The sequence below is a fragment of the Ornithorhynchus anatinus genome, chromosome X1 (genome assembly GCF_004115215.2).
Source record: "Ornithorhynchus anatinus isolate Pmale09 chromosome X1, mOrnAna1.pri.v4, whole genome shotgun sequence".
Lineage (NCBI taxonomy): Eukaryota > Metazoa > Chordata > Mammalia > Monotremata > Ornithorhynchidae > Ornithorhynchus > Ornithorhynchus anatinus.
Window position 1 is genome coordinate 109,593,440 of NC_041749.1, and position 24,479 is coordinate 109,617,918.

Genomic DNA, 24,479 nt, shown 5'->3' on the forward strand with positions numbered 1-24,479 from the left:
CTGGCATTTTGTTTTAAGGACGGAAAACTGTGGTTTTTAGGATTTTCATTCTTAAAGCAGGATGGGCCTAAGGGAAAGAACATGGGACAGAGAATTGATCAATCAATCAATCAATCAATCATATTTGTTGAGCACTTACTGTGTGCAGAGCACTGTATTAAGTGGAGGGGAGAGTACTGTAGCAATATAACAGAATTGGTAGACACATTCCCTGCCCACATTGAGCTTACAGCTTAGCAGGGGAGACAGTCATTAATATAAATATATTACAGATATGCATATAAGTGCTGTGGGGTGGAGGGAGGGGTGAATAAAGGGAACAAATGAGAGTGTTGCAGAATAATAATAATAATAATGATGATTATGGCATTTGTTAAGTGCTTACTATGTGCCAAGCACTGCTCTAAGCACTGGGGTAGATACAAGGTAATCAGGTTGCCCCACGTGGGGCTCACAGTCTCAATCCTCCTTTTCCAGATGAGGTAACTGAGGCACAGAGAAGTGAAGTGAGGAAGTTGGAGTCGCACCCTGGCCAGGTAACTCCTGAGCTCACAGATCGGAGAGTTGGAAATGGATTCACAGACTCCAGGGTTATGGGTAATGAAAGCAGGATAATTAAAATGATAGCACAAAGAACCTGTGATAAGTAACCCTCAGGAGCAAAGCTATTCTTAGGCTAATAAGCAATAAATATACTAGTCAGTATGGTACCCCACTTCTAGCAGCTGGTAAAACTGGGAAGGAGATACTAGTTGTCTCCTTGGGCCACTTCTCAAACCACCCCAAACGAGTTTCCTTTCAAGTTTCCAGGTCAAGTTCCTAGAATATTCACTCCTCCTAGCTCCAACAAGGAGGTATGATACGTCTCTCAGCACCACATGGGGTCTGACAGAGTGGGAGCCCCTGACTCTAGGTAGAGGCGGCTCACCAAATTGGTATTATAGAGTTCCAGCTTACTGCCAAGAGTTCATGGAGAGCCCTCCCCAGATATACCTTGCTATTTCCTTATCCTCTTCCCTTCCGTTGGCTAATATGGGGTGAAAAAGAATCGTATGACCAAACTCATTTAAATTTTCTCATTAAGGGTCTAATTGTTCAGCTTTATTGATCACCAAGCCCTTCTGGAATTGGTAGCCCCAGGAGCTATGGGAAGCGTTAATGTTTCCTATCACTCCCTATCAGCCCCTCCAATGCTAGTGACCTAAGCTCATTATCCCGGACAGGGTATAATCAGTCACGGTGGGAGAAGAGGAAATGAGGAGTTAGTCAGGGAAGGCCTCTTGGAAGAGATGTGCCTTCAATAAGGCTTTGAAGGTGGGGAGAATAACTGTCTGTCACATATGAAGAGGGAGGGCATTCCAGGACAGAGGCAGGATGTGGGCAAGAGGTCGGAAGTGAGATAGATGAGATTGAGGTACAGTGAGTAGGTTGGCATTAGAGAAACAGAGTATGAGGATGGGTGGTAGTAGGAGAGCAGTGAGGTGAGGTAGGAAGAAGCAAGGTGATTAAACACTTTAAAGCCGATAGTAAGGAGTGTCTCTTTGATGTGGAGATGGGTAACTGCAGGTTCTTGAAGAGTGGGAAGAGATGGACTGAACATTTTTGTAGAAAAATTGTATTTATTAAGCACTTACTGTGTGCAGAACACTGTACTAAGCACATGGGAGAGTACAATACCACAATAAACTGACATATTCCCTGTTGACAATAAACTTACAGTCTGGGGAGGGAGGCAGACATTAAAATAAATAAATAAATAAATTACAGTTATGTACACAAGTGCTGTGGGTCTGGGAGGGGGGGAGAACAAAGGGAGCAAGTCAGGATGAAGCAGAAGGGAGTGGGAGAAGAGGAAAGGGAGGATTTAGTCAGGGAAGGCCTCTGGGAGGTGATGTGCCTTCAATAAGGCTTTGAAGAAGGGGAATTGTCTGTCGGATTTGAGGAGAGAGAGCGTTCCAGGCCAGAGGCAGGATGTAGGCAGGGGGTCAGCAGTGAGATAAGCGAGATCGAGGCACAGTGAGAAGGTAAGCACTAGAGGAGCGAAGTGTGTGGGCTGGGTTGTAGAAGGAGACTAGCGAGGCGAGGTAGGAGGGGGCAAGATGATGGAGTGCTTTAATGCCAATGATGAAGAGTTTTTATCTGATGTGGAAGTGGATGGACAACCGCTGAAGTTTTTTGAGGAGTGGAGTGACAGGTTCTCAACATTTTTGTAGAAAAATGATCTAGGCAGCAGAGTGAAGTATGGACTGGAGCTGGGAGAGACAGGAGGCTGGGAGGTCAGCAAAGTGTATAAATAGGGTCAGATGTCCAGGTGGAGGGGGTGGATTTGAGAGAAGGCAGGAGATCTCCTCTTGAGATATTTCTGGGAAAGATGGGAGAGTTGAAGGAGCAGGAGTAGGGAGGGACTGGAGAGGAGCAGTGGAGATTTTAGGGAGATAATGCTTGATGGTATTAATTTTCTCAAATAGGTTAGTGTCCAGGTCACTGGGGACAAGAGCTGGGGGAAGTGGGTGAGCAGGGGGTTTGAGGTGGAAGTTAAGTGTCTGGAACAACTGGCAAGGCCAATAGGAACACATGTCAGTAAGGATGGAGAAATATTTTTTTCCAGGCAGAGAAAGGGGCATAGTTTAAGCATTCAAGGATGAACTTGAAGTGGATGAGGTTGGCCTGATATCTACATTTCCTCTAGCAATGTGTACAGGAGTGAAGGAAGCAGACTGTGGAAGTGATCCAGGACTGTGGGTTAGTGGTACGAGATCAGTGAAGGGTTAGGGGAGGGAGTGAGTTGAGCTTAGTATTTTCATTCATTCATTCAATAGTATTTATTGAGCACTTACTATGTGCAGAGCACTGTGCTAAGCGCTTGGAATGTACAAATTGGCAACAGATACAGTCCCTGCCCTTTGACGGGCTTACAGTCTAATTGGGGGAGACAGGTAGACAAGAACAATGGCAATAAATAGAGTCAAGGGGAAGAACATCTCATAAAAACAATGGCAAATAAATAGAATCAGGGTGATGTACATCTCATTAAACAAAATAAATAGGGTGATGAAGATATATACAGTTGAGCGGACGAGTACAGTGCTGAGGGGGTGGGACGGGAGAGGGGGAGGAGGAGAGGAAAAGGGGGGAGAAGAGGGTTTAGCTGCGGAGAGGTGAAGGGGGGGTAGAGGGAGCAGAGGGAAAAAAGGGGGGAGCTCAGTCTGGGAAGGCCTCTTGGAGGAGGTGAGCTTTAAGTAGGGATTTGAAGAGGGGAAGAGAATTAGATTGTCGGAGGTGAGGAGGGAGGGCATTCCAGGACCGCGGGAGGACGTAGCCCAGGGTTCGACGGCAGGATAGGTGAGACCGAGGGACGGTGAGGAGGTGGGCAGCAGAGGAGCAGAGCGTGTGGGGTGGGCAGTAGAAAGAGAGAAGGGAGGAGAGGTAGGAAGGGGCAAGGTGATGGAGAGCCTTGAAACCTAGAGTGAGGAGTTTTTGTTTTGAGCAGAGGTTGATAGGCAACTACTGGAGGTTTTTAAGAAGGGGAGTGACATGCCCAGAGCGTTTCTGCAGGAAGATGAGCCGGGCAGCGGAGTGAAGAATAGACTGGAGCGGGAAGAGATAGGAGGAAGGGAGATCAGAGAGAAGGCTGACACAGTAATCCAGCCGGGATATTATAAGAGCCTGTAACAGTAAGATAGCCATTTGGGTGGAGAGGAAAGGGCAGATCTTGGCGATATTATAAAGGTGAGACCGGCAGGTTTTGGTGATGGATCGGATGCATGGGGTGAACGAGAGAGACAAGTCAAAGATGACACCGAGGTTGCGGGCCTGAGAGATGGGAAGAATGTTCGTACCATCCACAGTGATAGGGAAGTCAGGAAGAGGACAGGGCTTGGGAGGGAAGATAAGGAGCTCAGTTTTGGACATGTTGAGTTTTAGGTGGCGGGCCGACATCCAGGTGGAGACGTCCTGGATGCAGGAGGAGATGCAAGCCTGAAGGGAAGGGGAGAGGACAGGAGCAGAGATGTAGATCTGCGTGTCATCTGCGTAGAGATGGTAGTTGAAGCCGTGAGAGCGAATGAGTTCACCAAGGGAGTGAGTGTAAATGGAGAACGGAAGAGGGCCAAGAACTAACCCTTGAGGAACTCCAACAGTTAAAGGATGGGAGGGGGAGGAGGCGCCTGCGAAGGAGACCGAGAATGACTGGCCAGAGAAATAAGAGGAGAACCAGGAGAGGACGGAGTCCGTGAAGCCAAGGTGAGATAAGGTGTGGAGGAGAAGGGGATGGTCGACAGTGTCAAAGGCAGCTGAGAGGTCAAGGAGAATTAGAATGGAGTAGGAGCCATTGGATTTGGCAAGAAGGAGGTCATGGGTGACCTTAGAGAGAGCAGTCTTGGTAGAGTGGAGGGGACGGAAGCCAGATTGGAGGGGGTCCAGGAGAGAATGGGAGTTAAGGAATGCTAAGCAGCGAGTGTAGACGACTCGTTCTAGGATTTTGGAAAGGGAGTAGGGAGGTAGGGCGATAACTGGAAGGGGAAGTGGGGTCGAGAGAGGGTTTTTTTAGGATGGGGGAGAGATGGGCATGTTTGAAGACAGAGGGGAAGGAGCCATTGGAGATTGAGTGGTTAAAGATAGAAGTTAAGGAAGGGAGGAGGGCAGGGGCAATGGTTTTTATAAGGTGAGCAGGAATGGGGTCCAAGGTGCAGGTGGAGGGAGTGGCACTTGCGAGGAGGGAGGAGATCTCCTCTGAGAATACTGCAGGGAAGGATGGGAAAGTAGGGGAGAGGGTTGGTGGGGGGGAGGCAAGAGGGGGAGGGGTGATTTGGAGAGCTCAGACCTGATTGTGTTGATTTTTGTGATGAAGTAGGTGGCCAGATCATTGGGGGTGAGAGATGGGGGAGGGGGAGGAACAGGGGGCCTAAGGAGAGAGTTAAAGGTAGAGAGGGTCCTATCAAGAGTGCCAATTTGGTCATCAAGGGGAGGTAGTTTGGGTATGGGAGCTAAATGGGGCATGAGGACTTGAGAAAATTGGATGGGGTAAAAAGATCGGAGGTCTCTGTGAGGGCACAGGACAGAATTGCGGGGAGGAGGTGGGTATGGGAGAGAAGGCAGGTGACGAGGTTGTGGTCAGATAGAGGATTTCAGAGTTGGCGAGGGTAGGGATTGTACAGTGACTAGAGATAATGAGTTTGAGTGGGTGTTCATGTTGGTTAGTGGGTGAGGCAGGGTGGAGCAGAAGGTCAGTGGAGTTGAGGGGTGATAAAAGGAGGACAGCAGAAGGGTCGTCAGCAACATCTATGTCGCTTTTGAAGTCCCCAAGTTTCAATGTAGAGCTGGAGATAGAAGCAATGTGAGAAAGGGAGCAAAACGGTTAAAGAACTTGGAGGTGGGGCCTGGGGGACGGTGGATGACTGTAACCAGAATCTGGAATCGGTGGTAGAGGTGGATGGTATGAGCTTCAGAGGAAGGGGAAAAGAAGGATGGGGGAGGTGGGATGGTGCAAAAGCGACACTGGGGAGGGAGAAGAAGCCGACTCCTCCCTCTTTCTCAGGGAGTGGGTGAAGATGAGGTCCCCTCTAGAAAGAGCAGCAGGGGAGACCATGACATCTGGGGAGAGCCAGGTTTCAGTGATTTTTTTGCCATTGTTCTTGTCTGTCTCCCCCGATTAGACTGTAAGCCCGTCAAAGGGCAGGGACTGTCTCTATCTGTTGCCAACTTGTTCATTCCAAGTGCTTAGCACAGTGCTCTGCACATAGTAAGCGCTCAATAAATACTATTGAATGAATGAATGAATGAATGAATGAAAGTGATGGTGAGGCAGAGCGGCGACTGGCTCAGGAACAGGTCAAGGATGAAGGGAAGCTTTCCCACAATGGAACAGGTGTTTTACAGGCCTCTGACTGTGAAATCAAAGTATTTTTAGGAGGCTGGGGTATAGTAGATGCAGACAAACAGGTGAGAGGGAGCCAGCTGATGAAGATGCAGGATGCTGATGGTCAGTAGGTTATGTTTACTGCAAGAAGCCACAGAGAGCAAAAGATAAAAGGGATTTTGTAACACCCTGTGCTCTTCAGTGCTATGTAATGCACATCGAGCATTTCTCCTTTCTTGTTTATCTGAAATATTTGTGGTTTGAATATCGTTTCCTTTGTCACCTCTTCTTACACAAGCAGAAAATCCCAACTTCCTTCCCTCTGCAATGACTTTGAACTTAGCTGTGTACCCCTTAAGCATATTGTTACTCACTCAAGCCCCACAGTATTTATGTAAATATTCTTATACTCTACTATTTTCCCTCTCCCTAGTCCATTTCAGTGTCTGTCTCCCTCTGTAGAGGGTAAGCTCTTTGTGGGCAGGGATCATATCTACCAACTCTGTTGTATTGTACTTTCCCAAGCACTTAGTACAGTCTTCTTCACAGAGTTAGCACTCAATAATCTCACTGATTGATTTCTTGCTTATGTGAGAAGGGCACACAGATGTCTGGGTTCATGACACCCAGGAAGAAAAGGATCCTGAAAGGGCAGGTGGGAGGTGAAGGGACACAACAGTGAGAAATCGGTGTATTTGTGTGGTTTTTTGTTGTTGTTGTTATGGTATCTGTTCAGCACTTACTGTGTTTTGTGTGTGTGTGTGTGTGTGTGTGTGTGTTACGTCTGACTGGAATGAGGTTTCATTCTGGGGAAAGCAATCCAGGTGAGTGGGGGTGAAGCAGGCTCAATAAAGCAGCTCTGGTTGGTGCTGCACCTAAGAAGGCCTCTGCTCAAGGATGCCTTCCAGACCTACCTGACAGTATCCTCCACTGGACTTACCTGATGGAGTAAGCAGCTTGGCCTAGTGGAAAGAGCACAGACCTGGGAGTCAGAGGACCTGGGTTCTACTCCTGGATCTGCCACTTGGCTCCTATGTGACTTTTGGCAAGTTTTCTGATTAATAAAATGGGGATTCAATACTTGTTTTCCCAACTACTTAGATTGTGAGCCCCGAGTGGGACAGGAATTCTGTCCAACATGATGATTTTGTATCTTTCACAGTGCTTAGGACAGTTCATTCATTCAATCGTATTTATTGAGTGCTTACTGTGTGCCCAGCACATTACTAAGCACTTGGAAAGTGCAATTCAGCAACAAAGAGAGACAATCCCTGCTCATACCTGGCTTACATGACCTGCCCACACAGAATTTAAGAGCAAGTGACTGGATGTCCCCAATTCCCTGTTGGGCGCCTGACAAGGGAGAAGAGGGAAGGAAACAGTAAAAGAAGAAAAAGGTAAAATACCAGTCATGGGCAAAATACCATGGATAAGAGGTCATAGGACCTGCATATGCAAGCAGTGTAATCAAATAGCTGTCTTTACATCCAACAAAATGAGCTTCAACAAAAAACACTTTTCCAAAGACCCAAACACGTAAGACACACAGGATGTCCATATATTTGGTTAAATAGATTAAAATATGTGTAGGCAAGTCCTCATTTTGCTTTATTCATTTCCATGACAGTTCTTGGCACATAGTAGCACTTAACATATATTATCATTTTTATTATTATTATTATCAACCTGCCTCTTCACCCTAGCAGATTGCAGCTGTCCTTTTTTTAAATACCAAAGAGGTAGGACCTTTCATGAAAAACAGAAGGCAATTCTTTTTCCCCCGTAGATCACCAGGTGTCTTTCAAGGAAGTGGTTTCACTTCCTTGCAATATTAGGTTATACGGCTCATTCTTCTTGTTAGATCCCATAACAGCAAATTTAAATGGCACCAATAGAAAGAGTAGACTACATTGTGCAACACCACAGATATCTTGAAAAACACCAGAGAAGATAAGCTTTGATGGATTTTCTTCTCTGCTAGCAGAACCTAGGACATGACTGAGATCTGGGTCTTGCTTCTTTGGGGTGAGTGTTCCAGTCTGTCTCTAATATGATTTCCTGGGGCTCTTCATCTGGAAATGTGTCTCTGTGTCCTCCAGGACTGACCAAGTCCCTCACTGCCCTGGAATTTGGGCTTTGATCTAGAGGCTAAGAACCAGCCCTCCCACAGCTGGGTTTGGAGAAACAGGCCAACCCTGACCCAAGGATGAGCTGTGCCACAGGGGTGGCAGGTCCCAGGGTGATCTGGAGAGAGGGAGGAACAAAGAGAGGGGGAGAGGAAGGGAGAGAGGGAGGGAGGAGGGCAGGACAAAGAGTAGGGAGTGAGAGAAGGACAAAGAGTGGGAAAGAGGCCCAGAGTGGCACAGCCTGAAGATTCCCCAGGACACTATGTGTGTGATGCTCACAGGCTCTGATTCAGGGATGGATTTGTGATTGAGACTTCCACAGGCTTCATGCTTTGAAAAATGGACTCGCATACATGACAGGATGCTCCTGACACCAGCTCCCTCTGAGCTGCCAGGGTCATTCTAGAACACCCACCACACCATGCCCTACCCATGCTCTGGGCTGTGATGTGCTCAGATTCCTTGTAGGGTGCAAACTGCAATTTACTAAAAAATCAAAAAGGTAACTTGTATTTTTCCATAGAAAAGTTTCTCATTTTCAATTTGGATTTTCTATCAATCAATTAATGGTATTTATTAAGATCTTGTTGCTTGCCTAACACTGTACCATCCCATCTTGACCCCTTTCTCCCTCCTACTAGGGGGGGCTATAAGGTCTTTGGGGAAATCCTCCAGTACTCAAACTGATCCAAAATAGGAAGGCAAGGAGATGGAAGAGAGGAGAGGAGGAGAGGAAGAAAAAGATGATTCAAGCAGAAGAGGGATCGAGAGGGAACTAAGAGAAAACAGGGAGAAGATGAGGTGGTATTGCTGTCTGTTTCGCCCCTCTAGACTGTAAGCTTGTTGTGGGCAGGGATTGTCTCTCTTTATTGCTGTATTATACTTTCCCAAGCACTTAGTACAGTACTCTGCACACAGTAAGCGCTCAATAAATACAATTGAATGAATGAATGAATGAATGAGGAGGACAAGGAGGTGAAAACAGGCCCAGGGAGAAAAAACAGGGAGATAGCGAAAAGACCCATTTAATAGGTAGCTGTGGCTGCTTGGACCGTAGATAGTCATGTGAGCCTCTGGCCAGTTCAAGGAAAGGTGCCACTGAATAAACGTGCTATCCCCCAAAACACTGGGAGGATGCTGCCTAAGGCAAGCATCATCTCCAGCATGCCTAGTGGATAGAACACAGAAGGACCTGGGTTCTAATCCCGGCTCCATCACGTGTCTGCTGAATGACCCTGGGCAAGTCACAACTTCTCTGAGTCTTAGTTCCCTCATCTGTAAAATGGGGATTAAGACAGTGAGCTCCATGTGGGACATAAATTGTGTCCAACCTGATTACCTTGTACCTAGCCCAGTACTTAGTACAGTGTCTGATACATAGTAAGAGCTTAACAAATACCATTGAAAAAAACCCCAAACTATGGACTGCCACCAGAAATGACTCTTAGATTTTTAACAGTTCTCTGGCTCCCAGCTAGCCATTGATAAAGCACCTTCAGCTGATCATGGGACAATTTTTCCCCATCTCCCTCTTTTCTCCCTGGGTCTATTTTCATCTCTTTGTAAACCTCATTCATTCTCCTTCTATATCGCAGCCCGCACACTCCGCTCCTCTGGTGCTAACCTCCTCTCTGTGCCTCGTTCTCACCTGTCTCACCATCAACCCCTGGCCCACGTCCTACCTCTGACCTGGAATGCCCTCCCTCCTCAAATCCACCAAACTAGCACACTTCCCCCCTTCAAAGCCCCACTGAAAGCTCACCTCCTCCAAGAGGCCTTCCCAGACTAAGCCCCTCTTTTCCTCTGCTCTCCCTCCCCTCCCCATCACACCTATCCGTTCCCTTTGCTCTACCCCCTCCACCCCACAGCACTTGTGTATATTTGTACATATCTATAATTATAATTCTATTTAGTTTTATTAATGTGTATACATCTCTAATTCTATTTATTTATAATGATGCTACTGGTGCCTGTTTACTTGTTTTGATGTCTGTGTCCCCCCTTCTAGACCGTAAGCCCGTTTTGGGCAGGGATTGTCTCTATTGGTTGCCAAATTGTACTTTCCAAGCACTCAGTACAGTGCTCTGCACATAAGTGCTCAATAAATACGATTGAATGAATGAATGAACTAGGCAGGGCTTGCCAAAGGAAAACCCCTGCTTATTGTGCAATTAATTAGTTGTGTCCTGCTGTTGCACTACTTTCCTACATCCTGGGCTAGGTGCCTTAAGGTAGGCAATGGATTTTCCAGCTGGTTTCTGCCTGTTACCAAATATTTGTAATGACCAGTGTAAGGCATATAGGTGCGTCTGGGGCTCTCTGACTTCCCCCTAGAAAGAGAATGAGGAGGGACAAGCATCAAGTCCTTCTACTTGTTTCAGAATGGTTCCCCACTTTGTAACTCTTCCCCTCTACTCCCACTTCATTTCCCTGTATTCTCTTCCATCTCTCATTCCCTTCTGTTTTTGTTTTTTTATGGTATTTGTTAAGTGCCTATTATGTGCCAGGCCACGAACTAAGCACAAGGGGAGTACAAACTAATCAGATTGGACACAGTCCATCTTCCACATAGGAATCACAGTCTTAATCCCCTCAGCTTCAACTACCATCTCTTCGAGGATGATTTCCAGATCTGTTCTCTTTCCTTTTCTTCAGTCTCACATTTCTTCCTGCCTTCAGGACAACTCTACTTGGATATCCCACCAACACCTCAAACTTAACATGTCCAAAACACCCTTCCCACCAAAACCTTGTCCTCCCCATGTCTTGCCCATCACTGAAGACAACACCCCAACCTTCCCTATCTCACAAGCCCTTAACCTTGGCATTATCCTCTACTCATCTCTCTCATTCAACCCCCATATTCACTGTCATCCAATCCTGTCAGTTCTACTTTCACAGTGTAGCTAAAATCCACCCATTCCTCCCCCTCCAAACTGCTAGCAAGCTGATCCAAGCACTTATTCTTTCCCTCGACTACTGGATCAGCCGCTTCACTGACTTCCCTGCCTCCTGTCTCTCCTCACTCCATTCTATACTTCACTCTGCTGCCCCGATCATATTTCTAAGAATCTCCGGTGTTTGCCCATCCACTTCCGTATCAAATAGAATCTCCTCATCATCAGCATTAAAGCACTCAATCAGCTCAACCCTTTCTATCTTACCTCACTGATTTTCTACTACAACCCAGCCTGCACACTTTGCTCCTCTAATGCCAACCTAATCGCTGTATCTCAATCTTGTCTATCTCACTGCTGACCCCTTGCCCATGTCCTGCCTCTGGCCTGGAACTCCCTCCTGCTCAGTATGCTATAGATGATCGTCTCTTCCCATCTTCAAAGCCTTATTAAAATGCACCTCCTCCTAGATGCCTTCCCCAATTAAACCCTCTTTTCCCCTAATCCCCTCTCTTCCATATTGTCTATGCCCTTGGGATCTGTTTCCTTTGGTCACTTTGGTCACTTTGGTCCACTCTCAGTCCCACAGACCTTATATACATACCTGTAATTTGCTTATTTATATTAATGTCTTTTTCCCCGTCCCTTGGGGGCAGGGAACTTTGTCTCCCAACTCTGTTGGTCTGTATTCTCTGAAGTGCTTAGTACAGTGCTCTGCACATGGTAAGTGCTCAATAAATACCATTGATTGATTGACTGGAAAAATGAAGGCCGTTAGATGTCACATCTCTATGTAGCTGAGTGTCAAGGAGAGCAACCATCAGCCTATTCCTCTATTCCTCCATCAGCACCACTGGCAGAGAAAGAATGCTGGACTAGGTGGACCACTGATCTGACCCAGTGATGACATTTCTGTTGTTCTTGGGCTAATAAAAATGATGGCATTTCTAATGTGCTTACTACATGCCAGGCTCTGGCCTAAGCGCTGGGGTGTATACAAGCAAGTTGAGTTGGATGCAGTACCTGTTCCATGTGAGGCTCTCCTTGGGAAGGGTGTTTTGCATATGTTAAGTTTGAGGTGTTGGTGGGACATCCAACTCCATCCTACTCCATTCTGATCTCCTACTCCATTCTGATCCTCCTTGACCTCTCTGCTGCCTTTGACACTGTCGACCATCCCCTCCTCCTCCATACCTTATCTCACCTTGGCTTCACGGACTCTGTCCTCTCCTGGTTCTCCTCTTACCTCTCTGGCCGATCATTCTCGGTCTCCTACGCTGGAGCCTCCTCCCCCTCCCATCCTTTAACTGTTGGAGTTCCTCAAGGGTCAGTTCTTGGCCCTCTTCTGTTCTCCATTTACACTCACTCCCTCGGTGAACTCATCCGCTCTCACGGCTTTGACTACCATCTCTACGCAGATGACACGCAGATCTACATCTCCGCCCCTGTCCTCTCCCCCTCCCTTCAGGCTCGCATCTCCTCCTGCCTCCGGGACGTCTCCACCTGGATGTCGGCCCGCCACCTAAAACTCAACATGAGCAAGACTGAGATCCTCATCTTCCCTCCCAAACCCGGTCCGCTCCCAGACTTCTCTATCACCGTGGATGGCACGACCATCCTTCCCGTCCCGCAGGCCCGCAATCTCGGCGTCATCCTTGACTCGTCCCTCTCGTTCACCCCACACATCCTATCCGTCACCAAGACCTGCCGGTTTCACCTCTACAATATCGCCAAGATCCGCCCTTTCCTCTCCACCCAAATGGCTACCTTACTATTACGGGCTCTCGTTATATCCCGGCTAGACTACTGTGTCAGCCTTCTCTCTGACCTCCCTTCCTCCTCTCTCACCCCGCTCCGGTCTATTCTTCACTCTGCTGCCCGGCTCATCTTCCTGCAGAAACGATCTGGGCATGTCACTCCCCTTCTTAAACAACTCCAGTGGTTGCTTATCGACCTCCGCTCCAAACAAAAACTCCTCACTCTAGGCTTCAAGGCTCTCCATCACCTTGCCCCTTCCTACCTCTCCTCCCTTCTCTCTTTCTACCACCCACCCCGCACGCTCCGCTCCTCTGCCGCCCACCTCCTCACCGTCCCTCGGTCTCGCCTATCCCGCCGTCGACCCCCGGGTCACGTCCTCCCGCGGTCCCGGAACGCCCTCCCTCCTCACCTCCGCCAAACTGATTCTCTTTCCCTCTTCAAAACCTTACTTAAAAATCACCTCCTCCAAGAGGCGTTCCCAGACTGAGCTCCTCTTCCCCCTCTACTCCCTCTGCCATCCCCCCTTTACCTCTCCGCAGCTTAAGCCTCATTTTCCCCTTTTCCCTCTGCTCCTCCACCTCTCCCTTCCCATCCCCACAGCACTGTACTTGTCCGCTCAACTGTATATATTTTCGTTACCCTATTTATTTTGTTAATGAATTGTACATCGCCTTGATTCTATTTAGTTGCCATTGTTTTTACGAGATGTTCTTCCCCTTGACGCTGTTTAGAGCCATTGTTCTTGTCTGTCCGTCTCCCCCGATTAGACTGTAAGCCCATCAAACGGCAGGGACTGTCTCTATCTGTTGCCGACTTGTTCATCCCAAGCGCTTAGTACAGTGCTCTGCACATAGTAAGCGCTCAATAAATACTATTGAATGAATGAATGAACATCCAAATAGAGATGTCCTGAAGGCAGGAGGAAATGTGAGACTGCAGAGAAGGAAAGAGGTCAAATCTAGAAATCATCCATGAAGAGATGGTAGTTGAAGCCGAGGGAATTAAGACTGTGATTCCTATGTGGGAGATGGATTGTGTCCAACCTGATTAGCTTGTAATCCCCCTGTGCTTAGTTCATGGCCTGGCACATTAGCAAATACCATAAAATATACCATAAAAAATCCCCCTTTTACAGATGAGGGAACTGAGGCAAAGAGAAGTAGAGTGACTTGCCCAAAGTCACACAGCAGGCAAGTGGTGGGGCCGGGATTAGAACCCATGACCTGCTGACTCCCAGGCCTGTGCTCCATCTACTATGCCACTCTGCTCTTACTGATATTGCAAATTCATTCCATTACACCTACTGCCTATAGCTGGTACTTCAGTACAGCTCTCCTCTCCTTCAAAGATTCCCCCTAGAATGTTGTGAGGGAATTAGGGAACATTTGTCTTATAATACAAGCCTGTTTGGTTAGACAGCAGTGTGGAGTTAAAAGAAATGGTTGCTCACCAACATACTGTAATAGACGTGGTGAATAGCAGCATGGCCTAGTTGGCAAGAGCAGAGGGTTGGGAGTCAGAGGTCGTGGGTTCTAATCCCTCCTCTGCCACTTGTCTGCTGTGTGACCTTGGGTAGGTCACTTAACTTCTCTGTTCCTCAGCTACCTATGTAAATTGGGGATTGAGACTGTGAGCCCCCTTTGGGACAGGGACCGTGCCTAACCTGAATGCCTTGTAACTACCCTAGTGCTTAGAACAGTGCTTGGCACGTAATAATAATAATAATAATGTTGGTATTTGTTAAGCACTTACTATGTGCAGAGCACTGTTAAATACCATAATTATTATTATTACTTCAAAGCAAGTTTTCCTTAATCTAGGGCTCTGTAAGTGCACAACAGAAAAAAGTAACTTGTGTTACTGGAGAACTGGCTGTATATTGGTTTAACTGTTCCACTTAATCATTTATTCATTTTTTTGCTTTATTTTGCCGTTACCAATTATAGCTATGTTTTTCCTCTTGTTCCCATTGCATGTATACTAGCTATGTCTGCCTGTTTCCCATATTAGCTTGTAAACTCCTTGAGGGCAAGGTAATTAATTAATTAATTCATTCATTCATTCCATTATATTTATAATAATAGTAATTATAATGGTATTTAAGTGCTTACTATGTGCCAGGCACTCTATTAAGCACTAGAATAGATACAAGCAGATCTGTTTGGACACAGTCCCTGTCTCTCATAGGGCTAACAGTCTCGATCCTCATTTTACAGATGCGGTAACTGAGGCACAGAGACATGAAGTGACTTGCCCAAAGCCACACAGCAGACAAGTGGCGACAGAGCCGGGATTAGAACCCATGTCTTACTGACTCCCAGGCCCATGCTGCTTCCCTTTATTGAGCACTTACTATGTGCAGAGCACTGTACTAAGCACTTGGGAGAGTACTATACAACAATAAACACATAGCCCACAACAAGCTTACAGTCTAGAGGTCCATATCATTTCTTTCTATTGAATGCTCTCAAGGGTCTCATGTAGTATCCTGCACACAGCAGGAGCCCAGTGATTGATGATGAAGATGATGAGGCAGCAGAATCTTTCAATCAATCCATCAATCAATCGTATTTATTGAGTGCTGACTGTGTGCAAAGCACTGTACTAAGCACTCGGGAGAGTACAAAACAACAGAGGTGGTAGACATATTCCCTGCTCACAAGAAGTTTACAGTCTAGAGGGGGAGATGGATAGTAATATAAATCAATTGCGGATCTGTAGATAAGTACCGTGGGGCTAGGAGTGGGGTGAATATCAAGTTTTTGAAGGGGGCAGATCCAAAAATGAAGAGGGATGAGGTAGGGGCTCATGCATATAAGGAGTTCCCTACATTGATTAATAGGAAGGTTCTCTTCTTCTGGAGGGATTCTGCTAAATTAAGCTTCTGGAAGTTTCTTATTTGGATTTGCTGTTTATAGTGCCAAAGATAGCTATTTTATTCATATTTGTCATGACTTCCATCAAGTTGGAACGAAACAGCCACAGAACACTAACAAAAATTTTTAAATCAATACAAGCTGGTGGGGAAGGTGGTTAACTCTATTTCTATCATTGCCAATGCTATTTCAGGAGGATAACTCTGACCAAGCTAGGCTGGGCCCACTAGATTGTAAACTTCTTGAGGGCAGAGATCCTGTCTACCAACTCTATTGTATTGTACTCTCCTAAAGGCTTATCAAGTGCTCAGCACACAGGAAGTGCTTAATGAATACCATTGGCTGGAAGAAGCAGCGAAGTGGCCTAGGAGATAAAGCACTGGCTTGGGAGCCAGACCTGGGTTCTGATCCCAGCTTCTTCACTTGCCTGCTGTGGGACCTTGGGCAAGTCACTTAACTTGTCTGTGCCTCAGTTTCCTCAACTTCAAAATGGGAATTCAATATCTGTTCTCCTACTTAAATTGTAAGTCCCATGTGGGACAGGGACTGTAACTGGCCTAATTAGGTTGTATACATACCAGTGCTTGACCCATAGCATAATAATGACGGTATTTATTAAGCACTTACTATGTGCCAAGCACTGTTCTAAGTGCTGAAAGCACTTAAATACCATAAAAAAAAAGTTGGAGCTGTTCTTGCCTTGGTGGATTCACCCAACCTGAATGTCTGTATACTCTGTTAGTAAAACTGGAACGAAGAGGAGATAATGGAAGAGGGTATTAGGGCTTCCTCCAGAAGCATACAGAGATCCGGGAAGTAGATGAACACAGACTGACATGAAAAAATCTACATTTTCTCTCTTCCAGGGCTCTGCTGCTTGATTTATTTTTCAAGGATTCAAGGTGCATCACGTCTAGGTATGTTGATTCTTAAACAAGGAAGGGGAAAAATCTAGGAGGCTAAATTATATTTCAGTTAAATAGAAATTGTGCTCTGGAATTGTGAAATCACATCTCCTCTGTGTGTGGGAGGGGGTCTTCCCTGATGAATTTCTAATCCCCCTACCTTATAAATCTCCAAGTGCCACTTAGGTTCAATGAGAGTACTTAAGCACTTACTCAATTATTTGCTCCTAGTGGTAACTGATTTGAATATTTGTCTCTCCCACTAGACTGTAAAACCTCGATGGGTGAGTTGGGGCTCCAGCATATAAGATGCTCCCTATACTGATGGATAGGAATTCTCTCTTTTAGGGGTGAGGCAGCACACTACTAAATTAAGCTTCTGGAAACTTCTTCTTTGGCTTTGTTCTTTATAAGAATCAATCGATCAATCAATCATATTTATTGAGTGCTTACTGTGTGCAGAGCGCAGTACTAAGTGCTTGGGAGAGGACAGTAGAAAAGAGTAGGTATAGACAATCACTGCCACACAGAAGTTTACAAGACTAGATGGAGAGACAGATGTTCAAATAAATTACAGATGGATATGTACACAGGTGCTATGGGGCTGGGGGAGGGATGAGTATCTAAGTGCTTAAGTGCTTATACTGCCAAAGACAGCTATTTCGTTAATATTTCTCATGGTTTCCTTAAAGTTTGAAAGAAAGGACCACAAAACCCTAACAAAAGTTGTAAACCTTTCACAACCAAAGGTTGAAAAATTAACTTCAGCCTTTTGTTAAGTGCTTACTCTGGGCCATTCATTCAATTGTATTTATTGAGCTCTTACTGTTTGCAGAGCACTGTGTTAAGCGCGTGAGAAAGTACAACAATAAACATTGATATTCCCTGCCCACAACGAGTTTACAGTCTAGAGGGGGAGAGAAAGACATCAATACAAATAAATAAAACTACAGATATATACATAAATGTTGTGGAGCTGGAAGTGGGGAAGAGCAGGTTCTGTACTAATCCCTGGGGTAGATACAAGCTAATCAGATAGGACACAGTCCATGTCCCACATGGAACTCACAGTCTTAATCCCCATTTTACAGATGAGGTAACTGAGACACAGAGAAGTTGTGACTTGCCCAAGGTCACATAGCAGAAGAGTGGAGGAACCAGGATTGGAACCCAGTTTCTCCGGACTCCCAGGCCCGAGCTCGTTCTACTAGGCCACACTGCTTTTTGTTTTTAGATGGTATTTGTTTCAGGTAGAAGAGAGGACGTGAACAAGAGGTTAGCAGAAAGAGAAGAATACTAGGCACAGTGAGTAGGTTAGCTTGAGAGAAGCGATGCTACTGGAGTTAGGGTAGAGTAGGAGAGGAGTGAGGATAGTATTTGTTAAGCACTTACTATGTGCCAAGCACTGTTCTAAGCCCTGGCGTAGATACAAGGTAATCAGGTTGCCCCACATGGGGCTCCTGGTCTTAGTCCCCATTTTACAGATGAGGTAACTGAGGCACAGAGAGTGAAGTGACTTGCCCAAAGTCAAACAGCTGACAAGGGGTGGAGGCGGGATTAGAACCCACAACCTTCTGACTCCTAAGCCCAGGCTCTTTCCACTAAACCTTGCTGAAGAGAATTGACGTGAACGCCTTAATGGAGTTCAGGAATTTCTGCTTGATGCAGAGAAGAATGGGCTACCATTGGAGGTTTTTGAGGAGTAGGAACATGTGCAGAATGATGTCTTTAGGAAAATGAACCAGGAAGCAGAGTGAGGAATGGACTGGAGAAAGGAGAGACGGGAGGCCAAGAGGTCTGCAAGGAAGCTGACACAATAGTCAGGTTTGGATTTGAAAAGTGCTTAGACCAGCATGTGGCAGTTTGGATGGAGACGAAGGGACAGAGTCTGGAGATGCAGAGGAAGAACCGATAGGGTCTGGCGACAGCCTGAATATAAAAGCAAGCAAGATGTTAAGGGGAGGATGGTACTGAGGACAATTTTTCAACCAGCCTCAGGGTTTGGTTTCTGCAGTTCCTCTTACAGTCCCATTGAAATCTAGTTATAATAAAATTCAGAGAACTAAGAAATGAATGTTATTCAAAAACTGATCATCACAAATAGCTTGCATCCCTGGACAATTTTCTGGTACTAGGATGGACAAAGTGTTGATGTCTGAGATATGAGTGTTATGTTTCTACCCGTGCTGTTTGAGAACCTGAGACTGCAGTCTGTGTTATTTTCAATTCAATCAAATGTTACTTTGGACCCTAGAATATGGAGTTCTTTCGCCTTTCTCACTCCACAGATGCATGCAAAACCAACATCATTTGTCCTAAAAACGCAAGTTGCAAGAACACTCATTGCAAATGCAATAGTGGATTTAAATCAAGTTCTGAAAAAGAAACCTTTGTGAACCAAACTGTAACGTGCAGAGGTAAGCAAGGGGTTAGCTGTGACAAGTGAGCAATCCACTATTATTATTAATAATCTTTATTATAATGACCATTATAATAATTGTGGTATTTATTAAACACTTACTATGTGTCAGGCACTTTACTAAGTGTTGGGGTGGATACAAACACGTGGCTCAGTGGAAAGAGCACGGGTTTGGGAGTCAGAGGTCATGGGTTCTAATCCCAGCTCCGCCGCTTGTCAGCTGTGTGACTTTAGGCAAGTCACTTCACTTCTCTGGGCCTCAGTTACCTCATCTGTATAATGGAGATTAAGACTGTGAGCCCCACGTGGGACAACCTGATCACATAGTATCTACACCAGTGCTTAGAACAGTGCTTTGCACATAGTAAGCACTTAACAAATACCATCATTATTATACAAACAAATCGGGTTGGACATAGTCCCTGTCCCACATGGGGCTCACAGTCTCAATCACCATTTTCAAGATGAGGTAACTGAGGTCCAGAGAAGTTAAGTGCCCAAGCAAGTTAAGCAAGTGCCCAAGGTCACACAGCATTCAATTCATTCATTCATTCAATAGTATTTATTGAGCGCTTACTATGTGCAGAGCACTGTACTAAGCGCTTGGGATGAACAAGTCGGCAACAGATAGAGACAGTCCCTGCCGTTTGACGGGCTTACAGTCTAATCGGGGGAGACGGACAGACAAGAACAATGGCACTAAACAGCGTCAAGGGGAAGAACATCTCGTAAAAACAATGGCAACTAAATAGAATCAAGGCGATGTACAATTCATTAACAAAATAAATAGGGTAACGAAAATATATACAGTTGAGCGGACGGGTACAGTGCTGTGGGGATGGGAAGGGAGAGGTGGAGGAGCAGAGGGAAAAGGGGAAAATGAGGCTTTAGCTGCGGAGAGGTAAAGGGGGGATGGCAGAGGGAGTAGAGGGGGAAGAGGAGCTCAGTCGCTGGGATTAGAACCCCAACCTTCTGACTCCCAGTTCCGTGGTCCATTCACAATGCCATGGGGAAATATTTAATCATGAAAAGCTTTCAAAAAGGAACTAGCAGCAATTCTCTAACAGACAAGTGACTCCCTAGTGATGTCTTAGAATTTTTCAGGGCATTTTGGCTCTATCTGAAAATAACATTTCCCCTTCATTTTACAGATATCAATGAATGTAAAGAAAATAAATACATTTGCCCCCGTCATTCATTTTGCTACAATACCGTGGGAGACTATTACTGCCAGTGCCTTCAGGGGTATGCACTGAGTAGTGGAGACACCATCTTCAAGGGGCTAAACATGAGCTGCGATGGTAAGTGGCAGATCCGTGGCAAAAGTAATAATAATAATTATGGTATTTGTTAAGCACTTACCATGTGCCAAACACTGTTCTAAGTGCTGGGGTAGATACAAGATAATCAGGTTGCCCCATGTGGGGCTCACAGTCTTAATCTTCATTGTACAGATGGGGTAACAGAGGCACAGAGAAGTGAAGTGGCTTACCCAAGGTCACATAGCACACAGCAGAAATGTAGCACAGGTGACCGAACTGAGACAAAACCGAGGTCTAAAATTGTACTGCTTATCTCACAGTCTTGGAGGCGGTACCAATAGACAAGCACAGATCTGGTCTCATCTTGCAGCAGAGGAAGAAAGGGATATTGGAGGGTTACAGTGATTCTTTTGTCCCATTTTCCCCACATTCTCCCAGCAAGGATGGGAAAAGAAGGAAAGGCAGTGGGAAAGGGGACAGAAAGGAGGAGAATTAGGAGAAGGAGGATAGGATTAGTTTGTATCTACCTCAGCACTTAGAATAGACACGTAGTAAGTGCTTACCAAAAACTGTAATGATAATAATAATAATTAACAATTAAAAAATGAAGGAGGGATAGGAAAGTGTTGTGGAGAGAGAAAAAAGCTCTATGGAGTAGCAGAGAGGAACCCAGTGACAATAATTTTGGTCTGTGATTGGTTATGAAATAATATGAGAGTTAGGACTAAAATCCAGTTTTCTTGGAAGAAATACTACTTGGCTAAGGCCTCCTCTCTTCTCCATCTAGGCTCAGTCCCTTGGAGAGCTCTTCTGCTCCCATAGCTTCAAAGAATAGTCCCATAGCAAAAAGGTGGGAAACACTTTGCTGTTGACTTCCAAATTTATCTCACTAGCCCCGAGCACTCTTCTTCTCTGGAATCTTGCATTTCATCCTGCCTCCAGGGCATCTCTACCTCTCTACCTGGATGTTCCACCAGGACCTCCAGACTAAGCTCCTCTTTTCCTCTGCTCCCCTTCCCCTCCTCCTTGCCCCAACTCGCTCCCTTTGCTCTACCCCCCTCCCTGCCCCACAGCACTTGCGTATATATGTACATATTTATAATTATAATTCTATCTATTTTGATTAATTATGTGTATACATCTATGATGCTATTCATTTATAACGATGCTACTGATGTCTGCTTACTTGTTTTGAGGTCTGTCTTCCCCCTTCTAGACTGTGAGCCCATTGTGGGCAGGGATTGTCTCTCTCTGTTGCTGAATTGTACTTCCCAAGTGCTTAGTACAGTGCTCTGCACACAGTAAGTGCTCAATAAATATGAATGAATGACCTCAACCTTAATATGTCTAAAATTCATCCCTACCCCCTAAACCCTCTCCTCCTATTCTTTTTCCAGTAACAGTCAATGACACCACCACCCTCCCCATCTCAGAAACCTGCAACTATGACATTATCTTTGACTCAATTTATCAATCATTTATCTCAACCCTCAAGTCTAGTCTGTGGCCAAATCCTGTCATTCTTCCTCCACAACATTTCTGGCATCTGTTCCTTCTTCTCCAGTCAAACAGTAACTACACTCATCCAGGCCCTTGTCATATCCTGCTCCTCTCCAGTCCCTTCCTCTTCCTGTCCCTTTGTCAACTTTTCCATCCTTCCCAGCAGGATCTCAAGAGGAGATCTCCTGCCTTCTCTCAAAATCCACTCCCTCTCCCTGCGCATCTGACCCCATCCCTTCTTACCTTATCAAAACACTTGCCTCCTCCCTTCGTCCCTCCTTGACCAGCATCTTCAACTGTTCTCTCTCCAGGGGCTTCTTTCCCACTGCTTTCAAACATGCCCATGTCTCCCCTATCCTAAAAAAGCCCTCCCTAGACCCCATGGCTCTTTCCAGTAATCGCCCCATCTCTCTTCTACCATACCTCTCAAAATTCCCTCAGCAAGTTATTCTACACCCACTGTCTCAAGTTCCTCTCCTCCAATTCTCTCCTTGACTCACTCCAAACTGGCTTCTGTCCCCTTCACTCCACAGACATCACCCTCTCAGAGGTCTTCAATGATCTCCTTCTTGCCAAGTCCAGTGGCCTCTACTCCATCCTAATCCTCCTCAACCTCTCAACTGCCTTAGACACTGTCTACCACCGCCTTCTTCTGGAAACATTATCCAACCTCGGCTTCACTGACACTGTCCTCTCTTTCTTCTCCTCCTATCTCTCTAGCCACTCAGTCTCTTTCAGGGCTTCTCCTCTGCCTCTCACCCCCTAACTATGGGAGTCTCTCAAGGTTCAGTTTTGGGCCCCCTTCTATTCTCCATCTACACCCACTCCCTTAGAAAACTCACTTAGTCCCATGGCTTCAACTACTACCTCTATGAGGATGATTTTCAAATCTCCATCTCCAGCCCTGATTTCTCTCCCTTTCTGTAGTCTCGCATTTCCTCCTTTCTTCAAGATATCTCTACTTGGATGTCCTGCCTTCACCTCAAACTTAACATGTTCAAAAGAGAATTCCTTATCTTCTCACAAAAACCCTGACCTCCTCCCAAGTTTCCCACTGCTGTAGATGACACCACCATCCCTGCTGTTTCACAAGACTTTAACCTTGGAGTTATCTTTGACTCCTCTCTCATTCAACCCACACATTCAATCTATCACTAAATCCTGTTGGTTCAACCTTCACAACATTGCTAACATCCTCCCTTTCCTCTCCATCCAAACTGCTACCACGTTAATCCAAGCACTTATCCTACTGCACCTTGATTACTGTATCATCCTGAAGCTTGGAGGGCACAGAGAGTGTGAGCTGGGGAATATTGGGTAAAAGAGTGGGTAAAAATAATGGTATTTTTAAGCACTTACTATGTGCCCAGTAATGTACTAAATGCTGGGGTAGATACATTGCAATCAAATTAGACAGAGTCCCTGTCCCACATAGGTCTCACGATCTAAGGGAAAGGGAGAACAGGTATCTAGCCCCCATTTTTTTCAGATGAGGGAACTGAGGCACAGAGAAATTAAGTGATTTGCCCAAGGTCACGCAGCAGGCAAGTGGCACAGCTGTGATTAGAACCCAGGTCCTCTGAAGTCCAGGCCCATTCTCTTTCTACTAGGCCATGCTGCTAGAGGCCAATATGTAAGTGGGGACAGCTAGGGGAAGTTGATGGAGAGTCTTGAAGAAAGAGTTCCAGATCAACCAAAACAAATGCATGCATAGCCTTTTGGGTTGGGTGGGCAACAATAGTTGGCCTTCTCTGCGTCTTGGAGCCGGGAAGGGGCTAGAGGGGAACCTGAAATGTTTCCACCTCTTGTATGTTATTGCTGGGGGAAGGAGGAGGAGAGAGACTCTCATCCTCTCAGATCTACAGGACTGGAGACAAGTGGAAGCCCAGTTTGTTATTATCCAAGTGAAATAAGGAACCAAGACAATTTTCTGGGTATTTCAAGCAAAAATCTTGATTTTTTCACCTGAATTATCTTGTTTTCCCTGAAATGCTTAATTACTTACAATTACTTCAATTCTGCCATACCCTAGTGGAGATCTAGCCAAATACTTTGTCTCCTGTCCGTGGAGCCTGATGACTCTGTTACCCCATAAACTGCAGTTGGGCTCATCTTTTCTACTTCCTTCCACAGATGACATCTTTTCTACTTCCTTCCACAGATGATCATGGCAAAGAAACACTTAGTGCTCCGTAAGGGTTTCTGACTGCCAGTAGCATCTTAGGACATGAAACACTTTAAATTCAGTGTCATGTGCCTCCTAGGTAAATGTGTTCTGAGGGCTTCACCTTGTGGCCCTCATTCCATTTGCAATAATACCCTGGGAAGTTACTCATGCAGGTGCTTAGCTGGATTCCTGCCTCCCCCTGGAACTATTTGAAAACCTGGTATCAGTGGGACTTCCCACTGTGCGGGTAACTTGCATTCACTCTAGCACTGAGAACAGTGCTTGACATACTAAGTGCTTAACAAATGTCATGCTAATAATAATAATAATATTAATGATAAGATATCAATCACAACACCACTGGCCTCTTCAGCCCTGACCTAGCATCTAAGTCAGGCATTTTCAGAACTTAACGGGAACTTCTCCAGTAGTTGCAGAAATTGATACCTGTTTCCATGGTTCCAGCTGTCCTCAGAATTCTGACTGTCACAACAGCATGGGGAGTTACACCTGCATGGGCAGGGATGGCTTTGCCTTCAGGAATTCGCAGGTGAAGGTTCTGTGGCAATTCATTCTTATTTGGAAACTTGCAATTTTTTTTGGCTAGCTTCATTTGTGAACCTGTGGGATTGTGAACTAGCCAAGGTCTAGCCTATAAAGCCACCTAACTAGACTGGCCTCTCTGTCTCCTCTTCTGTCCTCCAGATGTCTA

At 45.8% G+C, this 24,479-nt stretch overlaps 1 protein-coding gene across 1 annotated transcript in view; it reads left to right on the forward strand.

The window, feature by feature from the left end:
• Positions 1–16,699: 16,699 nt before the first annotated feature.
• Positions 16,700–24,479, forward strand: part of LOC114806496 (adhesion G protein-coupled receptor E3) — a 40,005-nt gene continuing 32,225 nt past the window's right edge. The window contains exons 1-5 of the mRNA XM_039910283.1: positions 16,700–16,703; positions 18,708–18,836; positions 19,990–20,139; positions 21,498–21,594; positions 24,233–24,317. Coding sequence (XP_039766217.1) covers positions 16,700–16,703; positions 18,708–18,836; positions 19,990–20,139; positions 21,498–21,594; positions 24,233–24,317 — 465 coding nt within the window. The remainder of the gene's footprint in view (positions 16,704–18,707; positions 18,837–19,989; positions 20,140–21,497; positions 21,595–24,232; positions 24,318–24,479) is intronic.